Source organism: Podarcis pityusensis (genome assembly GCF_964106645.2).
Source record: "Podarcis pityusensis genome assembly, chromosome: Z".
NCBI classification, from domain to species: Eukaryota; Metazoa; Chordata; class Lepidosauria; order Squamata; family Lacertidae; genus Podarcis; species Podarcis pityusensis.
This window is the reverse complement of record NC_138044.1, coordinates 43928349-43951242: the sequence shown is the minus strand read 5'-3', so window position 1 is coordinate 43951242 and position 22894 is coordinate 43928349. Positions and strand designations below refer to the sequence as shown.

Genomic DNA, 22894 nt, shown 5'->3' with positions numbered 1-22894 from the left:
TTATGGAATTTGCCAAGATGTTGTGATGGCTAGGCATTGGTGTAGAGGCCTTAAAAGGGACATTGGACAGACACATGGAAGCTAGACCTCGGCCAGTGACCATTTACCACCATGCTTAATGGAGACTTTAGATTCATTGGCAGTGGTACCACTGAGTTCCAGGAGCTGAGGGGCAGCAGCTACTGCATTCACGCCCTGCTTGTGGGCTTGCTGGAGGGAAGGAGTGATAGCTCAAAGTGGTAGAGCATCTGTTTTGAATGGAGAATCATAGAATCGTAGGATTGTAGAGTTGGAAGGGACCCAAGGGTCATCTAGTCCAACCGCCTGCAATGCAGGAAAGTCCCAGGCTCCGTCTCTAGAGAAGGTCTCAGCATCGCCTGGTAGGGCTGCGGAGAAGAGGCCCCCGCCTGAAACCCTGGAGAACTTGGTTTTAGTGGCGGCGATGCCGAGCTAGATGGACTAATGCTCTGATTCAGTATAAGACAGCTCCTTGTCGTTCCTATCTGGTTGGCTATTGTGGGGGGAAGAGATCTGTCCCTTTGATCTGATCCAGCGGAGCGATTCTTTAGGCTCTTTGAAGAGCCGCGATCGAATTCTGCCAACAGCACAGAAGTGGAGTTGGGGCGGGTGGTGGGGTTCTTCCCCCGTCACGCTCAGAGTCCATAATTCGCTTTCATTGCCTTTCTCCTCCCTCCCCGGAGGAGGGTGAGTGCGCGCGTATGATGGTCCACAGGAGTGAAGGAGACCCTGGAGCCTTGGAAGAGCTCAGTCGTTTGTGCCAGTCTGGAAGAGCGACAGGAGTGGGGGGGAGGGGGGAATCTAGCCTTTATTTTTATTAATAATATATTTTTAAGCAAACAAACAAAAAAAAGAGAGTCTCCGCCCCGTGTTTCCCCGGCTGCCCCAGCAACACCATCCCCGCGCGTGACGTCAGCCCCCAGCTCGGTCCAAGGCGAGCCTGCCAAAAGGCTGCCCATTCAAAGTGCTTTGGCAGCCGTCGGAGCTGAAGAGCGAGAAGCGAGCGCTGCTGCCTGCTTCTCCCGGTTGCCCACGCCTCGTCTACCGTTTGCTCCCAGCCTTGCCTATCCCAGCAGTCGATTCAGCAAGGGAGGCTTTGCAAAGGTCCCGCTGAGCATCCCCCGGAGAGAGAGTCACAGAGGAGGGGGAAAAAAACCATCCCGTCTGTGGTCCTTCCTTACCTTCTTGCAAGGCGCTCTTTTCGCTTCCTCCGGCTCCCAGGCGAGGATGCTGAAGGCGTCGTGGCTGCGCGAAGAGGCGAAGGAGGGCAGGCTCCGCTCCTCCTGATGAGTGAGTACCGCAGCCCTTGGCTCTGGCGCCAGCATGCCTGCCTCCTTCAACACCCCCCTCCAACCCGCTTCCGCCTCGGCTCTTTTCACCCGAAGCTGCTAGAGGGGTTTTTTTAGGAGAGGGGATTTTTGGGGGGTGGCGGTGTATTATTTCTGTAGTATTCCTGACCTTGCGAAAACCAACATAAGTGGAGAAGGACAAGGGATCTGAGGGAGATGTGGGGCGGTGGAGAGCTAGAAGGGGTCTCAAGTCGTATTTGATCTCCCCACAACCCCTGTTTTCTCTGCGGAAGAGGAGCCAGGCAGTGGTTCAAAGGAAGCGCAGGGCACTGGAGAGTTCAGGAGGACAAATGATTTGGGAGGGGAGAGGCACGGGGAGGGGGGGAGAGTTCAGTTTTGGGTGTCTGGAGCTGACTTTGGTCCCTTCAGCTTTCTCCTTCCCCCATGGTGTGAGGATGCTTCAATTGTACAGAAGGGGGGGGGAGTTTAGGGGTGCAGAGTTCTCAAATGCTTAGATTTTGTCGGGATTCTCAGATGTCTGATTTTCTTTAAACAATTACAGTATTTATTTATTGAAGAGGTGGAAGAGGATATGATGCTTCCTTTGGATTTTCCCTTCCCTGAACTAGAGGTGCAAAAATAATAATGCTGGAATAGGTTTTAGAAAAGATTGAGTGAAGAGAGCAAAGAAGGTCAAAAGGTTTACAGCAGCAAGGTCTACAGTCATCAAACATGTGGTGAGAGAAGTGGAGTGGACTTCAGTTCCCACCCCCAATAACCATCTATGTCAGGTAATTTAAGGCTGTGCTGAAATCCTGTTGAAATTTTGGAGGGAGAGTGTTAAGAACAAAAGGTTCCTGGGTCTGCAAGGTTCATAGAACATTTTTTAAAGTGTTTGTGGGGGGAACATCAATTCCATTACACTCACGTACCTCCTTCCAACCTTCCTATTGGGTAAACTAGGAAGTAATTGAATTATATACAAAGAAGAAGGAGGAGGAAAGAAGAGTGAGACAGACAGATCAAAAGAAAGAAAGAGGCAAGATTTCTTTTCTCTGATTAATTTTTCCTGCTCTTCTGGAAGATGACAGGACCCAACCAAGGCGTTGGTTACAGCTCTTGATGAGTTGATGGGATTGGTAGCGAGTGATCGGGATGGAAATTATGGGGCTGAGAGTCTACTCCACAGCACTGAGAGCTTTTGATTGCTGTGAAAATGTGGGAGGCGGAAAGAAGCAGGCAGGGCTAGCTGGGTAAAGCTGTGGGGGATGAGCGCAGCTCCTGCCTTGGACAAAAGTGGCAAGGGAGGGGTGGGGAGTGCATGGATTTTCAGAGGAGGGTGAAAGAGGAAAAGCAGAAATGAACTCCAGAAAACTGTCAGGTCAGGAAGTATTGCTATAATAATACAACCTGGCTGATGGAGGGTGGAGAGCTGGGATGCTCGAGTTAAGTAGGACATGGGGCTGTTAGCAAGCTAATGCTTCCCACATCTTTCTGATCCCCTTCCCAGGACTTCAGGGGTGGTGGGCAGAGCTGGCAGAGAACAGGAAAGCTTGGTAAAGAAGACCAAATAATAGAGGGAACAGACTGTAAGCCTGTGGAATCAAGGTGATGAGAGTCAGGAACCAAGAAGATGGCAGGGGACATGTGAAAGGTGGCAGGGGCCCTCTTGTTGAAAGGAGGCCCTGAAATGCATGCCAAGTTTAGCACACAAAGCTGTTGAATTTTCTACTTTGCCAGCTGGCCATTGCCAGTGTTGTTGTTGTTTAACCAGGGTTCTGATTTCCTCCCTCCACACTTCCCTCCAGGTTTGCCTGTCCGCGCAGAAGCTGGGCTGGACGGAGCATAAAGATGCTGAAGGGTGCTTGGCTGCTCAGTGTCTTCACAGTGGCTGGGATCTGGCCGACAGAGAGCCGCAAGCCTGCCAAAGACATTTGCAGCAAGAGCCGCTGCCCTTGCGAGGAGAAGGAGAACGTGCTGAACATTAATTGCGAAAACAAGGGATTTACGACCGTCAGCCTCCTCGTGCCGCCACCATCCAAGATCTGCCAGCTCTTCCTCAATGGCAATGCCTTCACTCGCCTCTACCCAAATGAGTTTGTCAACTACTCCAACGCGGTGACCCTGCACCTGGGCAACAACGACATGCAGGAGATCCGAGCTGGGGCCTTTGTAGGCCTTCGGACCCTTAAGAGGCTACACCTCAACAACAACAAGTTGGAAACCCTACGAGAGGACACTTTCCTAGGCTTGGAGAGCCTGGAGTACCTTCAGGCTGACTACAACTACATCAGCGCCATCGAGGCTGGGGCTTTCAGCAAGCTCAACAAACTGAAAGTCTTGATCCTGAATGACAACCTCTTATTGTCACTGCCCAGCAACGTGTTCCGTTTTGTCCTGCTAACTCATTTGGACCTCAGAGGGAACAGGCTGAAGATGATGCCATTTGCTGGAGTCCTGGAACACATTGGAGGCATCATGGAAATCCAGCTGGAGGAGAATCCATGGAACTGTACCTGTGACCTCCTGCCTCTCAAGGCTTGGCTGGACACCATCACTGTCTTTGTAGGGGAGATAGTCTGTGAGACTCCGTTCCGGTTGCATGGCAAAGATGTCACCCAACTCACAAGGCAGGATCTTTGCCCACGAAAAAGTGCAGGTGACTCCAACCAGAAGGAGAAGCATTCCTCCCACTCTGACACACACGCCCAGAGATTTCCCCCAACAACTAATTCTGCCGTTGGTGCCACCAGAGCCCCGAAATCCAGTCGCCCACCCAAAACAAGGAATCGCCCAACTCCACGGGTCACAGTGTCTAAAGACAGGCAGATCTTTGGGCCTATCATGGTTTACCAGACCAAGTCCCCAGTGCCACTCACTTGCCCAAATGGCTGCGTCTGCACTTCTCAAAGTTCTGACAGTGGGTTGAATGTCAACTGCCAAGAGAAAAAAATTGGCAACATCTCTGATCTCCACCCAAGGCCCAGCAGTCCAAAGAAACTCTATCTCACAAGTAATTACTTGCAAACTGTCTACAAAACAGATCTCTTGGAATACAGCTCATTGGATTTGTTGCATTTGGGAAACAACAGGATTGCAGTGATTCAAGAAGGTGCCTTCTCTAACCTCACCAGTTTACGCCGACTCTATCTCAATGGTAATTACCTTGAGATCCTGTACCCTTCCATGTTTGAAGGGCTGTATAGCCTGCAGTACCTCTATTTAGAGTATAACGTTATCAAGGATATCCTGCCACGTACCTTTGATGCCCTGGGGAACCTTCACCTGTTATTTCTGAACAACAATCTGCTGAGGTCCCTGCCTGACAATGTGTTTGGGGGCACAACCCTGACCAGACTCAACCTGAGGAACAACCATTTCTCATACTTGCCAGTGCGAGGGGTCCTTGACCAGCTTTCAGCTCTGATTCAGATTGACCTCCAAGAAAACCCTTGGGATTGTACCTGCGACATCATGGGGCTGAGGAATTGGATTGAAAGAGTCACAGAGCAAAACAACCAGCAGCTGGGGACCCCCGTTGTTATTAATGAAGTCATCTGTGACTCTCCAACCAAGCATGCTGGAGCACATCTCAAGACCTTGAGCAAGGAGGCCATCTGCCCTGAGAACCCCAATCTGTTAGATTCTTCTTTTCTGTTGCCAAATCTGAACACAGACATACCACAGGCCTTCAGTATTTTTCCCAGCTCCTATCCAGAAATACGCACTGAAGTCCCTCTTTCTGTCTTAATTTTGGGCCTTCTGGTCGTGTTTATTTTGTCTGTCTGTTTTGGGGCTGGTCTGTTTGTCTTTGTTCTCAAACGTCGCAAGAGTATGCCAAGCGTTCCCAGCAGTGCCAACAATCTTGACGTAAGCTCCTTCCAGTTGCAGTATGGGTGCTACAATAGCGAGGCGCACGATAAAGCAGAAGGGCATGTATATAATTATATCCCACCTCCTGTCGGCCAGATGTGCCAGAACCCCATCTACATGCAGAAAGAAGGAGACCCAGTGGCTTACTATAGGAATCTCCATGAGTACAGCTACAGTAATCTCGAGCCTAAGAAAGAGGACTCTGCCAGCCTAGCATTTACCATCACTGCAGCAGAAATGCTGGAGAAACAGGGCTTTTCGAGGGAACCGGAGCTGCTGTATCAAAACATAGTGGAGAGGGTCAAGGAGCTGCCCAGTGGAAGCCTGGTCCATTATAACTTTTGCACCCTCCCCAAAAGACAGTTCACACCTTCCTATGAGTCAAGGCGACAAAACCAGGACAGGATAAATAAAACAGTTTTGTACGGGACTCCCCGGAAATATTTTTCAGAGCAATCCAAACCTGAACTTCCTTTATTGCAAGAGAAACTACAGACTGAACCAGACTACCTCGAAGTTCTGGAGAAACAAACTGCCATAAGTCAGCTGTGAAGTGGAGCCAGGGTTGGGGAAGGCTGGGCTGAGGATTCATTTGCTGGGGGAGAAGTCTTTTTTTAAAAAAGAGAAAGAAAGAAATGAATGAAAGAAAGAAGGAAACACTAACCCAATTCCGAACTTGACAGACCAAGGCAATGTGTCAAATCCTCAAGAGTTTCCACATTTTAAATTCTCAAACAACCCTTCTACAACGCCAGGGCTACGATGGGTGCTTTTCTTTTTCTGCTATGTCCCTTTTAAGTTATTGCTTGGATTTCTCCACATCCCATCCCTCAGCCCTTTGGGGACTGAGGCTGAACCTTAATGTTTTTACTGGAGCAGTTTTGCCTACATTTCTTTCCGGGGTGCGGGTGGGGACATAGGACAGTGAAAGGATGCTGGGGGGAAGTTTCCCCCCTCCCATACACTTGAAAGGGAATAAATATTCTCCAAAAATTCTCTCCTCCCCAGACTTAGACCATTTCTTCTCTCCCCCCCCCCCTTTTTTTTGTAAATAATATTGTCAGTACAGCTCTTTCAATTACCAAGTGCAGCCACAGGGCGTCACTTCTTTTTTCCTTTCCCTTTTTGGCATTAAAGTGCCTTTGCACTTTAAGTACCTTATTACTTAAGTGTTGCGCTTAGCTTTGAGAAACCTGAATCTATTTTAATGTGTTGTGTAATTTTTTTCTTTTTGAAATTATTTTAAAAAGAAGGAAATGTAAAAAATAGATCTCTTATGTGTCGGCTGCATTCAGCTGAAAGGGGCTGCTGTTTCACTGACAGCAAAAATCAGCCCGTCTTTGTTAAGTGATTCTAGTTCAAAGGCTTTTTTAAAAATAGACTGAATTGTAAATTGTGTAAGTTTCACTCTTTCCCAGCCCCCATCAACATCTTCTCCCCTCCCCATGTCAGGTTTGTTATTTTTTACCTGGAAGATTGCAGTCAGCTAAAAAATTAGCAGTGGGTTGGGGCACTCTGCTGCCCCAGTTGGGAGTGATAGTTCATTAATAAAAAGACATTTAACATGATAAGGACCCTATTCAACCAATATCCCATCTTTGCTACACTGCAACTCCTAACACCATTGTAGTTTTCAGTGTTTTCATTTCCCCCCTCCCCAGGTTATTTGTCTAATTAAGAGAACATTACTCTCTACCTGTAAATATTTTTTTCTGCAGTAAAATTAGATATTTTTATACGTTTAATGACAGGAGTTTACCTTACTCATGCTGGAGGATAAAATTTAAACTGCGGGGGAGGGGCATCTTCATCCCCCCTTTTCTTTCCAGGCATAATATTTTATTTATGCTAAGCATGTCTACCAGTAGGTATTTCCATATATCACCCTGAATAAGGAAAGTGCTTGTTTAATCTTGGACAACCTTGCAGAGGATTTTCAGCGTCTGGAGTAGAACTGGATTAAAATCCCTTTCCCTGCAGAAAACCTACGGAGTGTCCTGGGTCTAATTCCTTTGTGTTAGATTTTACTGAATCTAAATACGCACACCCTGTCATCCATACACATCAGAAAAATGACAAGGAATTAACATATATCAAAGGCAGCAATTCTGTATGCCTGGGAGGGTATACCAGGGGTCAGTAGGTCTGCATCCAATGTTGGTCTTATTCAGAGCAGGCCCATTGAACTCAATGTACATGCTTAACTGTGGCCCACTAAATTCCCTAAGGAGAATTTAGTTGAACACCAACCTCCCCTAAGGATGTTCTGGGTTGATTTCTTTGAAGGGAAAGTGAGAGGTCTGCTTACAGAGACAAGAGATCTTACCTCAGCAGGCCTCTCTCCTCACCACTGCAGGATAGTAGAGGCAAAAGGGGTAATTCCTTTTCTCAAGGGCTGGATCAGGGATCCTTGTATCCAAAACCTTCCCATTCTCCCCACACACCTCTGAAAGCCTACACCAATTGCTCCAGTTAGAAATGCACGAAGAACACATAGATTCTCCCAGTACTGCCATGCTGCTGTGTGCTGTTTGGAGAACTTGGGTCCTCCTGTCTCACTTTCCCACCTATACCAAATTATCTAGAACTAAGCCTCATTGAACTCAATGGGCTTTACTTTGGTGTTGCCTTGGCAAGACTTGTGCTGTTAATTGGACAGAAGAAATGACCAAACTCTTCAGAACATACAAAGCTGCCTCACAAGGAGTCAGGTCATTGGTCCATCTACCTCAGTACTATCTACACTGTCAGCTCTCCGGGCTTTCTGACAGGGGGCATTCACAGCCTTCCATGGAGATGCTGGGGATTTAACCTGGGACCTTCTGCAGGGAAAGGAGATGCTCAGCAACGCAACTTCCCAACTGCTAACTTTTGCTTCTCATGGTGAGGGTTCAGATACAACTATAGATAGATATAGGTGTCAGCTTGTGCAACAGTCCTCCCCACCTGCTCCTCTCCTCACACATACCTTATGCCTTTCCATATATGCTCTGGATGTATGGGGGGGGGCATTGAGCAGATTTAGGATGTGCACGGGGAGGGAAGGGGAAAGTTCCATTCTGCAAGCAGAAATCCTTGCACAGAGGGAATACATTAGTAATTCTACAACTCAATAGTAACATACTGCTATTATCCCTGCCATCAGCCTTACAATGTACAAAGACAGATCCACAAGGAAAGGACAGCGGATGGAAAAGATAGAGGAGGGCAATCAGTTTCCCAGCGACATAACACACCATTGAGCTATATGAGAGCATCCAGTCCTACGCCAGGTTGATCTTCCCTTGCTGGTGTTGCTGCCTGAGTAGCAGTTGGTGGCTCTTGTTCCTTTGTATGGCATATGTTTTAAGTAACTGGGGGGTGTGCTACAACCCAAATGTTAGCATCTATTACATTTTGTTGATTCCCGTAAGAGAGAGTCACACATTTGCTTAATTCTCCCAATAACATCAAAGGGTTCTGTTGGTAGGGATGTGGAAATCCAGGTGCCCATCACCTCTAGCACCTGAAAAATTGGCTGTGGTGCCACAGTCACTGCTGAGAACAGGAAGCAGGTCTGCCCTCCTCCAAGAGTGTTGCTAGGTTTTTAAAAGACTTATTTCTCCCCCTTCTCCTTTCCAATGACTTGCTCTTATTTATAACAAAACCAGTCTTGTTCTGGTCCCTTGTGTATATTTGCTGCAGATTTGCCCATGATACAGATTCGCATAGAATGTGCATATGCAATGATATATGCAAGTTAGGTCCCTGAGCAAACAGAGATGGTGAAGTGTCTCACTAGAAGCATGCTTTTCAGCATGCCCTGCAACCAAGGAGGGACAGAAATTCAGTTCAGTTCACATTTAAAGGCGAACCTACATAATTATCAACTTTCTGAAATGATACATGAACTGAAACTCAGCCATCCCTCAAAATTCACAGATCACTGAATTCTGCAATGCAGTTCTCCAATCAAGTAATGTGCACAGAAATGCATTATATTAGAGAAAACTGCTTTGCAAAAGTTTTCTGTGTTGGGCAAATGATATGTTTTTACAGAGCAATTCGCACTAAAATGCTGACAAATTTTCATGAGCAGGGGCAGTCATGAACTGCTGCAGAAATGTGGAGAACTGAATTTGATTTTGGAAAAATGAGGAACCAAAATTGATAAGATACACCCGTCCATAGCTGCAGCCCAGTGGCGCTGCTTTCTATTGTAAGGGCAATAATACTAGTACATGGGGACCCAAGGATCAGCACTTACTGTAAGTCCCAAACCTTTGACTTCCATCCTTTAACACTACTCTCCACCTTTTGTTGTGTGCTGTTCAGTGTGCAACCTGGTTGCCACATTCCCCTTGCTTCTGTATCCCTGTAGTCTCTGCAGTCCTGCCCACCTGTCAGATTTGGCCAGTGGTGGAGCCAAAAATGTTCTTCACCTCTGCACCAGTGGAAAAGTTCCCCAGTCAGATGCTGTGACTTCCTGAGCCTAGCACATCTCCATTAAGCACTGCCCAGGAGGAAGAGGGGGAGGGACTGAACACAGCCTGGGAACACAGACACTCTCTCTCCTTTTCCTGGCACACTTGTACCTCCATCTCTCAATCTTCCAAGGCGGCTCCTGCAAAATCTACACAAAATGCAAAACAAGCAAACAAAAGCCAGGAGGAGAGAATCCTAATGCATGATAGAAATTTGTCCCTACATGTTTCAGGCTTGCTGTTCTCTATCAAGGGCAAACATCTTACCACTCTGTTTGTAAAACAAACAGGCAATATCTTCCTTTTACTCTCCTCTATCTTTACATAAGCAGGAACTCTATTTTCTATAGGATTTCTTATTTTCATCCTGACAGCTCATTGTTTCTAGCTGCTTAAAAAACAAGTTGGGATAACTAACTCCAACATTTTGCAAACATATTTGCAGAAAAAAAATTAATATAAATTTTATTTGGGCCATTTTTTTAAAAAAAAGCCTAATATCAGTCCTTCTTCTCTACATCTATGCTTTGGTTTGTGTCTTCAGTTTAATCTTTTTTCCTGGCTGCTTCAAACACCTATTCATTTCCTTAGAACACAGAACCTCATGCAACTAACCAAAGCTTGATAATTCCTTATTAGGCTCTAAATCATATTTGCCTCCTTCTTAGGTGCAAACATAATTATGGAAGTCCCCCCAAACCTTCTTCTTCCCAACAAATTGCTCTTATTTACAACAAAACCAGTTTTGTTTTTGGTCCATTGTAAATCCTTATGCAACTGGAATGGTGCTCAGCATATAAAGTAGGGCAAGCCTTTCAATTCCTTATTAAAGCAATTGATGGCTTCTGAAAGGAGTCCACTGTTTCCTTTTCATAAATAGGTTACCGGACATAATAATCCTTTTATTATCATGCGGGTAGGGAACTGGACCCCGCTGGATGGAATTTTCAAGCTTTTGCAGTTACTGATTATATCTTATCTACCAACTGGGAACAATCTTCAGCCACGAGATTTTTTTGATTATAAATGCTGGCAGTCAAAGCTGTTTTAATTGGAGTGGTGCCAACAGGAAGTAGCCTTATGTTAGGGCACAAAACACAGGCCTCGTGAGAGAGTCTGATTTATCAAGTGATCTTCTCATGGCTTAACGCGACATCTACATAAACACTCTCTTGAACATATCTTCTTCTTTGCATTTGGAGTCCAGAAGTCCCTCCCCATTTGCAGCCCATTAGATTGACTTTAATAATGGAAGAGCTGGTTGGGGAAACAGTCCTCCAAACCCATATAGACTTCAAGAAGGAAAATAGTACCCCATTAGCAGAAGTTGGAGTACTAAACTGGAATGGCATCTGACCTTCAGTGAGCTCCTTGTTTGAGGACTTCTGAAAGCATCTGATAAGTGATTCTGTCCTTGGGTTTAACAAAACAAATTTCTCACTTAAATAGCTTGAGAAAAACAGGTAGAGAATGGTTTTATATATATATAAGGCATTGGGTAAGTCAGTTTTCTATATTTCTCCTTTCTGCATTTATTACTGTTGCTGTCTTATGAGAGCAATCCAATTTTACATAGAGAGTGTTTCAAGTAAACATTTATTTTTGCAAGAGGCATTGGTCTATTTATTTTCACTCTTCTAGAAAAAAAAGAAATACTAATAATCTCAGGGCTAGTTTAAAGCTTCACATAGCTTGCTGCAGTGTAAGCATGTTGAAGGCAATGAGACTTCTATGAATCAACTGAAAATGCAGAATAAAGTTGAGCAGGACATTTGAAGAAGGGGCTATATTTGGTTTCTTCTTTTGGGTTAGAAAATATTTTTTTTTTTCAAATATGCTCTGGTATAAGTTATTCCCACCGCTACACCCACACTATCATGCAAACCACATCAGCAACAGCTAACAATGCAGGCTGGATAGTGACAAAGACTTGTTGTTTGATAATATACTATTCAACTACATCCACACAATACATTTAAAGCACTACAGTTCCACTTTAAAATAGGCATGGCTTCCTCACCAAATTTTTGGGAGCTGTAGTTTGTTAAGTGTGCTGAGAGCTGTTAGGAGACCTTTATCCCACCCAGCCTCCCCGCTCACAGACCTACAATTATTAGAGTTGTCTAAAAATCAACCTCTCTTCGCAGGAAACTCTGGGAATTGTAGCTCTCTGAGACGAATGGGGGCTTCTAGGGCTGCCATATTTTGAAGAGCAAAAAAGAGGACACATTTGCCGACTTCTACTCTTAACAATTGATCACTTTGATGACTGTCATTTTAAATACCCCTACTATATGTTGGCTATAGAAGCTGTGATATATTGCTAGTAGCAATGCTTTTAACTTTCAACGACAAAATAATAATAATAACATATTGCTCCTTCGCTTGCCACATGAAAGTATTTGGGCTCATGTTCACATAAGTGTGCAGAGAACGTAAGTGTGCACAGAACAATTTATTAAATTGTTTAACATGTACATATGGACTATCCTTAAGGGAAGGGGGATGTTAACTCTTGCCCTCCCAGACTCCTTCATGTAGCTGAGCCAGCATCCTTTAAGTTTATCCACAAGAGAAGGGATTTATACAGTATGTATCTAGTTTAAGATGCTGCTCTGTTGTGATTCTCTGCTGCAGACCAGCTTAGCTGGGTGGCTTAGATCTGAGTCTGATGCACTGGAATTTTTTCAGTGTGAGCCAGTGTGGTGTGGTGGTTAAGAGCGGTGGACTCGTAATCTGGGGAACCGGGTTCGCTTCCCCGCTCCTCCACATGCAGCTGCTGGGTGACCTTGGGCCAGTCACGCTTCTCTGAAGTCTCTCAGCCCCACTCACCTCACAGAGTGTTTGTTGTGGGGGAGGAAGGGAAAGGAGAATGTTAGCCGCTTTGAGACTCCTTTGGGTAGTGATAAAGCGGGATATCAAATCCAAACTCTTCTTCTTCTTTTCTTGGGTTACTGTAAACAAACAAACAAAGTAAAAAAATAACCCACAACCTTGACATTTTGCCCAATTTTAAAAATCTGACTAGAGACAAGTTTTAATCTTGAAAAAGATGTGTCCTGGAAAAATAGGACATATGGCAACCCTACTAACAACACTCAGCACAATTAACAAACAGCACCCAGAATCTTTGGGGGGGGGGGAACATGTCTGTTTAAATGGTATCCTACGCTTTAAATGCATGGTGTAAATGTAGCCATGATCTTCTTTCATTCCCATAACTAGCACACACATACACATGTACCATCAGCAACAGCGAAGAATGCAGACAGGATAGTGGCAAAGACTCAGTAATATGTTCTTGGTGAGGCTAGGTTGATGGATTCTGATTATACTCAAGGTTAGTTCATGCAAATGTCAAATGAAAAAATACAACTGTTTCTGGATGATACAAATTTAGATGGCAGGAATCGGATTACTTGGCTAAATATTCCCTCATAGGAGAAACATAAAAAAAAAATTCATATACCTAGGAAATTAGCATATCAGAGAGAAAGCTAAGTTGGAACTCTCGTCTCTTTTTCATTTTCTCTCTCTCTCTCTCTCTCTCTCTCTCTCTCTCTCTCACACACACACACACACACAAAACTTGCAATCTGTTTCCTGCAGTCCAAGATGGTACAACCAGGGACCCTGAAAACTCATATTAGGGTTGTGCATACATGCCCCATCTGATCTGGCACTTCACAGTGGCCCCAAACCAGCTTTGGGAGATCTGAGTCCAACCTGACCTGGGTGTCTCCCACTACATGTTTAATCAGGAGGGAGAAGGAGATGCACATAGGGGGTCTGTGTGTCTTTGTCACCTTCCTTTAACTGCCAGACTGCCTCCTCTTCTGATGGTCCCATCCTGCTCTGGGTGGACTCAGCCATACCTAGGGCAATCCAGGACTGTGTCAGCACAATCCAACCAAATCCTAGGATCATAGGAAAATAAAGATTTGATGGAGGGGGAGGGGCACCTCTGTAAGCAGAAATCCAGCCATTTTAGATATCATTCCTCTCTGGCCACATCACCATTAGCCCCCACTGTTCTCAAAGGAAGGTCTGCTTTTAAGCTACAGGCCAACACCACTGATGGCTACTGAGAGAATTGCTAATGGAAGTTAGACCACTGAATGAATACCCTTTCCGACCATAGTGAAGAATCTCATTTTGAAGTAGTCTAACTCTTCAGGTTCCCAAGCTAAGAAAAGGGCCAGGAAAGAGAGTCTATAAGAAATATAATGAAGAAAAGGATCGGAAGAAATCAGACACCATTCTGCTATCTGCCTGTTCTTGCATTTCAAATCACATCCTCCCAACAAGGATTTGCAGTGGAGAAGTAGTACCCAGGCGTTTGGTATACACTGTAGACTGGAATCCAGGAATTCTGGAAAATGTAATGCAGTCCATATTTTTAAGAAGTTGAGCAAATTTTCACTGCCTGAATTAATACAAGGATAAGAAGGCAGTTCTGCTTCAGACTGCACACTTCTCTCAATTTTACAGCACAACTCTCAGCCCCCCCCCCCAAAAAAAATGTACTTTAGGGAGAAATGCAGAAACATGAATGTTAGGTGGGAATGTATCAGGGAAATGCATATTTTAAGAAAATGCATAGTGTGTTGTACTTTTAGTGGTCAATGTCTACAATTTAAATATGTGCTGTTGTTTTTAAAAGAGATGAAAATGGGCTGGAATGGACATATGATTGAACAGGTTTGCTGCTGACATGGACAGATCTAACTATCCCTAGTGTTTCTACCATAAATGTATAGGGTTTTGCTTGCTTCTTCTTCTTCTTCTTCTTCTTCTTCTTCTTCTTCTTCTTCTTCTTCTTCTTCATTTAGATATAGCTGGCAAGCAAGCAAGCAAACAGGGCACATTGAAGCCAAAACTACCAGTTCTTATTCATCCCTATTTATTTCAAGGTAAAGCTAACCTTCTCCCATAGACATCAATGTGACTTACAAGAATAGGAAATGATAACTTTCCATACCCTGCCACTTACAGCAATGTATACATCCCAGCTCAGAATAGGTTGTGGAATTAGATTTTTAAAAATGAACAATGCCTCAGACCCTGAAGAACCGCTGCCAATTAGGGGAGACAACTTTGAGCAAGACAGGCCAATCACCTGACTTGGTATAAGACATATATTTGATTAAAATGCTTTGGAAGTGGTCACACCTCTGTGCTATAGCAGATGCTTTGTGCATAGTAAGTTGCAACTTCAATCCCCGGCAACACTATTTAAATTGGGGTGGGAAACTGAATCTACCTGACAGACCTACCCCACCAATCAGCTGATCATTGGAACTTGTAAAGTGACATACACAGAGCTTCACAGGTCCTGATGTTCACCCACAATCTTCCTTTGGCTCTACCTCCCATACCTGAGGTCAGGTACTTATGACATAAGGTTTATATGACATAATGGATAGAACAGGTATGTGTAGTTTGGCCAAAATGTACTTGCAGGCCAAATGGAAAGACTTGGCAGGCCCTACCCCTGATTGATTGATTTATTGATTGACTGATTCCTAACAAAGTTAGGATTTATCTGTGACTACTAACCTAGAGATATATGCGCAGTCAGAATAGGAGTACTGGACAAGTTGGACTAGTGATCTGAGTGATTCAAATTAATGCAAGGTATTAAAATTTGTGGTTTTTTTAAGAAGAAAAAATAACCCCTGGCTCCCTGAAAGACATTCCTCAGGAAGAAGAATACTCTGCATTCCCAGGTTTTCCTGCTCAGCTTAGTCTTAAAGGTCAAACTTGTTTTCATTAGTCACAGATGGAAAGGAAGAAGAAAAAATTCCCTCCAACACAAAGAAAAACTTGCATCCTTCCCCACTATTCAATTCTGAATACAGAGTTTAAGGCTCATTCTCTAATTAGTGTACTTGACATAGCAGATGTCATAGGGACAGTTCAGATGTAGCACCAAACCATGGTTTGTACTGATGTCTAACCCAACTCCATCACACTGGAGATCAGCAGTTTCTCCAAAGCAGCCTCAGATGTGTGTGTTGGATGTGTGCGTGCTTATAAAAGTCCACCTCAAGTGAGAGGTGCTCTTTGAAAACTCTTAAATTATTCTTTGTATTCATTCAAAAGCCAAGCCATGGAAGAATTCCTGACTTTCCCAAGCCCATCCATGCCAGCTGTCATTTCCAAAAAAAGTAACTGCCGGGATGCATTCATTAGTCAATTCCCACATGCATGCAGGAGTGGATTTGGGGTTGTGCGAGTGGTCAGTATACACTGGTTGCTTAGCCGAGAACGCCGTCTCAAATTCCAATAAGTGAGGCACTGTTCTTTGGGAAGGAGGCATGAAGGCTCTGTCAGGGTCATACATTCCTCCTGTCCCCTTCCTAAAGCTGAGTTAGTGCTTTCCCAGCTTTGGGAAGGAGGTGGGAAGGTTCTAGGATGCTGCGAGAGCATTTACACCTTCTTCCCCAAGCTGGGTGCCTATTTACCTGCCTTTGGGAAGACAGTGCAAAGGCTTTGTGTGTGTGTGTGTGTGTGTGTGTGTGTGTGTGTGCCTACATTTCGCCTTACACAGAGCATATACATCAGTTGATACCTCAACACATACTAGCCAAAAGATGAACCTGCCAATTGACTCCATATTATTATATGAGTATGTGAATGGGATCTGAATTGACTCATCCTCACACGCAAATGACAGATTCCTGCATTGCAGGGGGTCAGACTAGAAGATCCTTTGTGGTCCCTTCCAACTTTACAGTTCTGTGGTTCTATTATTGCTCCTGCATTCCAAAATCAAATACCTGCAAAATAAGCAGAATAAAAAATAGCAAAAATAAAAATAGCAAAAACAAACAAACATATCAGGAAAGAAGTGTACTAGTCTAGGCTTCTCTCTGGTATGAGTTTTCTATATGCAAGCATTTTTATTTTCTCCACACCCATCTTTGGGGTGGTGGTGCAGTAGAATATTCCATCAAGTTATCTCCTTCTTGCAAGATGAAGTACTGTAGTCTAGAGCCCTTTGTAAAGCCTGGCAGAAGCCTGGTAATTGACTGTTGTGGAAAACTTGCAGGGGCTCTTCAAGACTTGACAGATTAGCTGATGTTTGCGTGGGTCTTGCAATCTCTTCATGGAGTGCTTTTGTCTGAGCCAGGCTTTGACCTGCCCCATACCTGATAAAATTAGGTGTTGGTCAGGTGGCTGTGCAGAAATGGCCTTGCAGGTCAGATGGGTAAGACTGGTGGGTCTCATTAGGACTGTGGGCCAGAAATTCCTTACTCTTGGACCAAACACATGTTTACCTTCTCACTAAAGCCTTATTCGGGTGTTCAGTACCCATGGATACCATGTGAAGGGGTCCATTGGGAGCATGCAAGATTTACCCTAACCCTTGCCAACTCCCTGAGTATCAGCTGGCATCCCTTGCTGACATTTGCCTCATTTGGTTTGAAATACGTATGTCACTTCCAGGGGGCTGAAACCCTGATCCGTGGTTCCCAACCTTCTAGAACCCATGAGCACACTGAAGTGGGTCTCACTAAGCTGATCAGGAGTTGGCTAGGGAGCATCGGTAGCACTCAGGGAATAGTTGTGGAAGCCAGTGTAACCTCTGAGGCTTGAACCTGAGACAGAGACCTGAGTTTCTATTAAAAAATTCAAAATGGCATAAATAAAAGCTTTATTTCAAGAAAATTGACCTTCCCTTAGAATACAATTGCTGGATTTTCAAACTCTTCATGAGTGAAATGAGATAGTAAAAATGTTAATGAAACTTTTTTTGGAGTAATCACTGATACAGCTTGTGATTTTTTAAATTACCACTGCGGCACATTGCAAATGTCATTTAGCACTGGGGAGGGCAGGGCAAGAAGAAAGCTCTTTTACATCAAAAAGTATACCAGAAAACAAACAAACAACAAAATCTAGCGCTCTCTCTCTCTCTCTCTCTCTCTCTCTCTCTCTCTTGCATGTGCATCAGTTCTTTGTTTTAAAAAGTGCATAGCGCAGATAGAGAAATGTAATACTTTCGAAAATGAGTTGTTAAGGGAGGAATCCTATGCACAATAAACTGGTATAAAGCAAGCTGCTGCAAATTAAGCTGGCATAAAGTCAAACCAGATCCAGCCTCCCTTCAACAGTGGGGTTGCTGCTGTTCTGCCTAAGCCTGGCAGAGTGAAAACAAATCTTAAAAATAGTTTTACACCAGGTTGCCAGGTCATGTGACTGAGCTGAAGAGATATAGAGTCCCGTCTAAATCCCTCCCTCTTTAGTCATGCCTAGGGCTGCCATATTTCAAAAAGTAAAAACCAGGACACTCCAAAATTGTTGAGCTTGCCTTGCCTAAGATTCAGGACAAAGTGCCGCCTTTTGGAAACCGCCCCCCTCCCCGGATGTCAGTTCTTCCTTTGAAATCCCAGTAATGTCTGGGGAAATCTGGACGTATGGCAGCACGAGTCATGCCCTTTTTGGGGATTCATACCAGCCTCAGCTGAGCCAGCTTCAAATGAGCAGGCTGAATGAGAATGAGCAAGTTATGCTGATTTATTTTCAGCTGAGACAGGTTTGGGGAACCAGCTGAGCCTGGCTGGGCTGGGAATCAGCTGGCTGAGCTAGAGATCCTCTGCATCCTAAGCATATTACACGGATTCTGGTCTGAATGCACATGGCTACAATACCACAAGGACTGCCTCTCTCCATATGAGCCTACCCAGACCCTGAGATCATCTTCAGAGGCCCTTCTTTGTATGCCTCCTCCATGAGAGGTTTGGAGGGTGGCAACACGAGAACGGGCCTTTTCTGCAGTGGCTCCATTTGTAGAATGCTCTCCCCCAGGGAGGTTCAGCTGGTGCCTTCATTATATATATTTAGGTGCCAGGCAAAAATGTTCCTCTGTAACCAGGCCTTTGTCTGATGACATCCAGTGCCCTTTTGAATGTGTTGGGGAGGGGGGGATTATTGGGTTGTTCTTGTTTTTATTTTCAATATATATATGGTGCTTTTATATTGTGATTTTATGTTGTGAATTCACCTGAGACCTGTGAGTATAGGGTGGTATACAATTTTTAACAAGAACAACAACAACAAAACAACAACTGCTCATCCCAGCAATCTTGCTTTATGATTGCTGCCTACATCTATATTGATTATTGATCTGATTGTTTTTCTGATTAGGGAAAGCAGTCAGATATATTTAATTTCTAAATAAATAATCATCCAAGCCAATAAACCAGGTGAATTAGCCAGGTTATTTTTTTTTGTGTGTAGATATTTTCTGAATGAAAAGCATAAATTAACTTGCCTTAGCAAAAGTCATACGGAAGTATTTTGGCTGAAAATACGAGTATGCTTTGGGGTATCACAACACCTTCTGTTATAGAAAGGAGGAAATAATGGTTGTTCTGTAGGCATGCATTCTGCATGATTGCCATGGGGAGGAATGGTTTTTATGACTAGTTCGTGTACAGCTCAGTAGTATGGGCTGAGCACATGCTCTGCATGCAGAAGTTCCCAGTGATTCAGTTTTCGTCTCATCTCTAATTACAAGGATTTGGGCAGCAGCTCCAGAAATGACTCATGATAGAAGCGTCTATAATGGAATGGCAAAGCACATGCATTCTTAGGCTTATAGCAAGTGTATTTACCTACCCTTTCCCCACAAATCTGTGCTCAAAGTGGTTCACAGGCTACAATAATAGTGCATAACCTTACAAAGTAATCAAAGTTATAATGTCACTGCAACATAACATTAACAATTCAAGAATTAACCATTCATTTAAAGTGCATAATAGTGAGCATAAAGGTCATTTAACAATATCCAAAACCTTTGCATCTCAAAGCCATTGTCATTATGATCTGGGCGGGAGCCAGGACACCTTACATTTTTTTCATTAGCAAGTGCTAAACTATCAAAGGGTGGGGAAACAATCTCAAACCACTAACGTAATCCTTGCTTATGATTCACTTTTCAGGATTTCATCTGGACACCCTCTTTCCATAGATGAACAGTGCATTGTTGCCCACTTTCTGATCCTGCTAATGAACCCTCTGCGTCTTGGGAAATGACACCGATCCATAATATGCTGCTTGACCTTGAAAGCTGAAGTCTTCCACATAAGCCGGTGGTGCCATTTGAGATGACTAAGATTAATTGCAGTTGTCTTTACATGAAATTGCCTTTGAAAATGATTATGAAATGTTTTTGCTGCCTGCGGCACATGGTGCTGTGGCTAGCAGAGAGGAATAAGCTTGGGTTTGTGGCTTCACAAAAACCAGTCCTCATTTTGCACATGCCTTCCTCAGTTCCTGATTCTTATCTTCATTCCTAGAAATCATAGATCCCAATTTTAGTTTATAGTCTTCTTTAGAGAAGCTCCTATTTATTCCTTTTTAGAAACATGGCTTTTTAAAAAACAGACTTTCAGTGGATATTATTTTGGGGAGTTCATTGTAGCTTCACACATACACAAAAAAGTGATTATCTTTTAGGGCCCAACCAAAACAAATCCTCAGATGAAAAGATGCCCTCACTTTCAGAAATTTGGGGCTGATCTGAAGCAGTACTTCTAATTTTTGTCCCTCTGATCTAGGAGGATGTAGTGATTGTGTCCCTTCCACCTTCAGAACCCATCCAGAGTTGATTTTATTTGCCCTCACTTATGCTGTCAGAATATCAGCTTTGGCATTTTGTGGCAATACCATATATGCAGCATGATCTCTGATTGGCTGTGGTCAGGAAGTTGAGGGGGTGGAGAATAAGGAGAAAGAAGGAAATCAGGTAGGTAACACAAAAATAGTAAAGCAGCTGTCCAGAGAGGTGAAGAGGCCCTTTAATTGCTGTGTTGCAGCCCTGAGATGGTGAAACTTGAGTTTTGATCCTCCACGCCACAATAGTAAGCTCTGGCAGTTGCAGGAAGCCAGCGTTGAGGCAATTTGTTCCATCTCCTCTCAGCAGCAGGATTGCTGCTCAAGGTCCTGAAATTCTTGCACCTATATCTGACCCATCCTCTTGCCCCTGTCCATGGTCCTGACCTCTTTCTAGTACAGTGGTACCTCTGGTTACATACTTAATTTGTTCCGGAGGTCTGTTCTTAACCTGAAACTGTTCTTAACCTGAAGCACCACTTTAGCTAATGGGGTCTGCCACTGCTGCCGCACCACCGCTGCACAATTTCTGTTCTCATCCTGAAGCAAAGTTCTTAACCCGAGGTAATATTTCTGGGTTAGCAGAATCTGTAACCTGAAGCATATGTAACCCGAGGTACCACTATACAAAATTGGTTGGATCTTACCCCCCCCCCCAACACTGCATCTTCTTTGAGCCATTGGCTTTTTCTGGTTATAGAGTTCGCAATAAATCAGGACCGGGGTAGGAATCAGGCAAATGCCGCACCCTCTCAGGATATCCCAAACCTCTCTCTGAATTAACAGCTTTGCTTTGCTTTGCTTTGCTTTGCTTTGCTTTGCTTTGCTTTGCTTTGCTTTGCTTTGCTTTGCTTTGCTTTGCTTTGCTTTGCTTTTAAGTCTGTAGCATTTCTGTTTGTACAGATATATGGGAAACACATACATATCGTATTCTACTCAGTTGCTCACTGTCAATTGATACAATTCTATAACTTTCAACATATGAAGGCTACCAGTGCTGCAATTATTCCCCGATCCATTAAGCCTCCTCACAACAAGTTATCTTGCTTCAAACCTGAAATCAAGCAGAGATCTGTGGTGGAAGAAGAAGGGCCTTACTCCACACGAGTCTCTCTTTTTTTCATCTCTGCAACATGGGGAGTTGGGGTGTTTGCACCAAAAGCCCAGGCAGTGACAGCTCTGTCTTTTCTTCATCTTCTTAATGGACAATCTTCCCATTTCAGACCCATTCATAATTTCATGGGTTCATTTCCCTTGTGCCAGAATGCTGGCAACAAAAATCTGTTTCTTTCATTATATGCCCTTTCAAAAGAAGGAATGCAGCAGAGTGTGTGTGTGTGTGTGTGTGTGTGTGTGTGTTTAGGGAGGAAGGGGGAGTCCTTTTTCATTCTAGAATTATACAAGCACAAGTCAGGAGTAATTGCAAATAGTTTTGATCATCCTTTGAAATCCTAGATTGAGCAGTTTTGCCACAGTCAAAGGCTTCCTCAGGAAACCTTTTGATTTTATTTTGCATTTGCTTAGAAAGCTTCTTTTCTTCTGTGCCTTATAGGCTTTTTAACTGTGCCAGTGGATGTTTGTTCTCTGAGATGCATTTCCATGAATGAAAGGCTAAAGCATCCCTCCCCCCATCTCCTTTTGACCAACATTTACTCAGTAAACAATCCAAATGGACTGTGGTGAGGTCTGTGTAAAATGCAACAAATATATTTAGCATTTGTTGTGAAACCTCAAAAATGCCCGGGAATGTGCAAAATTAAAACATTGTCCATAGGCTGCAAGTATCTAGTTTAGGATTTTGTCTTAATGGGATTAAAAATAGAGATTTATATGCTCCATGCTAAACATTTAAAGTTCTCCATCAAGAAGCTGAAATTTGTAGTCTTTGTACATTTTGTAAAATGACTTATTATTATTTTATGTTATTATTATTTAAATCCATACAGCAATTGCTACTACTTTGTATAACATATTTTGCAAGTTAAAAAATGTCAAGAATCTAGGCTGGCATTGAAGTCCTTTCACCAACTGTCAGGGATTCTCATTCCTCTGGCTTCTGGGGGAGCTTCTAGACTGTCACGATCTTTGCGTGGGATTCCCTCACATACCTGCAAAATTAAAGCTGCTGGAGAAGCCTTGCACAACAAATCCACTTTCTGAAAAGACTGGGCATTCTGCTATAAGGAAAGCAATGAGGAAAAATATTGGGAAGTGTGGGATAACAATTGCTTGCCAGACAGAATGTAATCTAGCTTTCTGTAGCCTTCTGTAATCTAGCAAGCAAATTAGAATGAATGCTCATTAAATAGCCAATGTTGTTTACCCATCTGCAGTATACATTTGAAGCATCACCATACCACTTTAAACAGTTGTAGCTTCCCCAAAGAATTCTGGGAGTTGCAGTTTGTTCAGGCTGCTGAGAGCTGTTAGGGGACTCCTATTCCCCTCACAGAACTACAATTTTCAGAATAGTTTAACAGTCAATCCCTCTTCTCAACAAACTCTGGAAATTGGAGCTTTGTAAGGGGAATAGAAATCTTCTAACAACTTTCAGCAGCCTGAACAAACAGCTCCCAGGATTCTTTGGAGAAAGTTATAATGTTTAAAGTGGTATGATACTGCATTAAG

The 22894-nt window shown here is 43.8% G+C and overlaps 1 protein-coding gene and 1 long non-coding RNA gene across 5 annotated transcripts; one reads left to right on the top strand and one right to left on the bottom strand.

Moving 5' to 3' along the window:
* The first annotated feature begins 957 nt into the window (after positions 1-957).
* SLITRK2 (SLIT and NTRK like family member 2) lies at positions 958-7168 on the top strand. 4 transcript variants are annotated; one of them, XM_080990085.1, is made up of 3 exons: positions 958-1308; positions 1886-2098; positions 3116-7168. In XM_080990085.1, exon 3 carries the CDS (start codon positions 3159-3161, stop codon positions 5730-5732), a length of 2574 nt encoding a protein of 857 aa, XP_080846211.1. In that variant the 5' UTR covers positions 958-1308; positions 1886-2098; positions 3116-3158; the 3' UTR covers positions 5733-7168. The 4 variants fall into 4 exon arrangements, with proteins under 4 accessions (XP_080846211.1, XP_080846208.1, XP_080846209.1 ...); XM_080990082.1 differs by having other exon boundaries at positions 1870-2098; XM_080990083.1 differs by having other exon boundaries at positions 958-1312; positions 1870-2098.
* LOC308468151 lies at positions 5800-12325 on the bottom strand. The gene is made up of 2 exons (XR_013981494.1): positions 7809-12325; positions 5800-7773 (listed from the first exon to the last, which is right to left on the bottom strand). It is a non-coding gene; the product is annotated as an uncharacterized lncRNA (long non-coding RNA).
* Positions 12326-22894: the final 10569 nt, after the last annotated feature.

Coding starts and splice junctions, on each gene's coding strand:
- SLITRK2 (XM_080990084.1), top strand. CDS start 3,159: ATGCTGAAGGGTGCTTGGCTGCTCAGTGTCTTCACAGTGGCTGGGATC.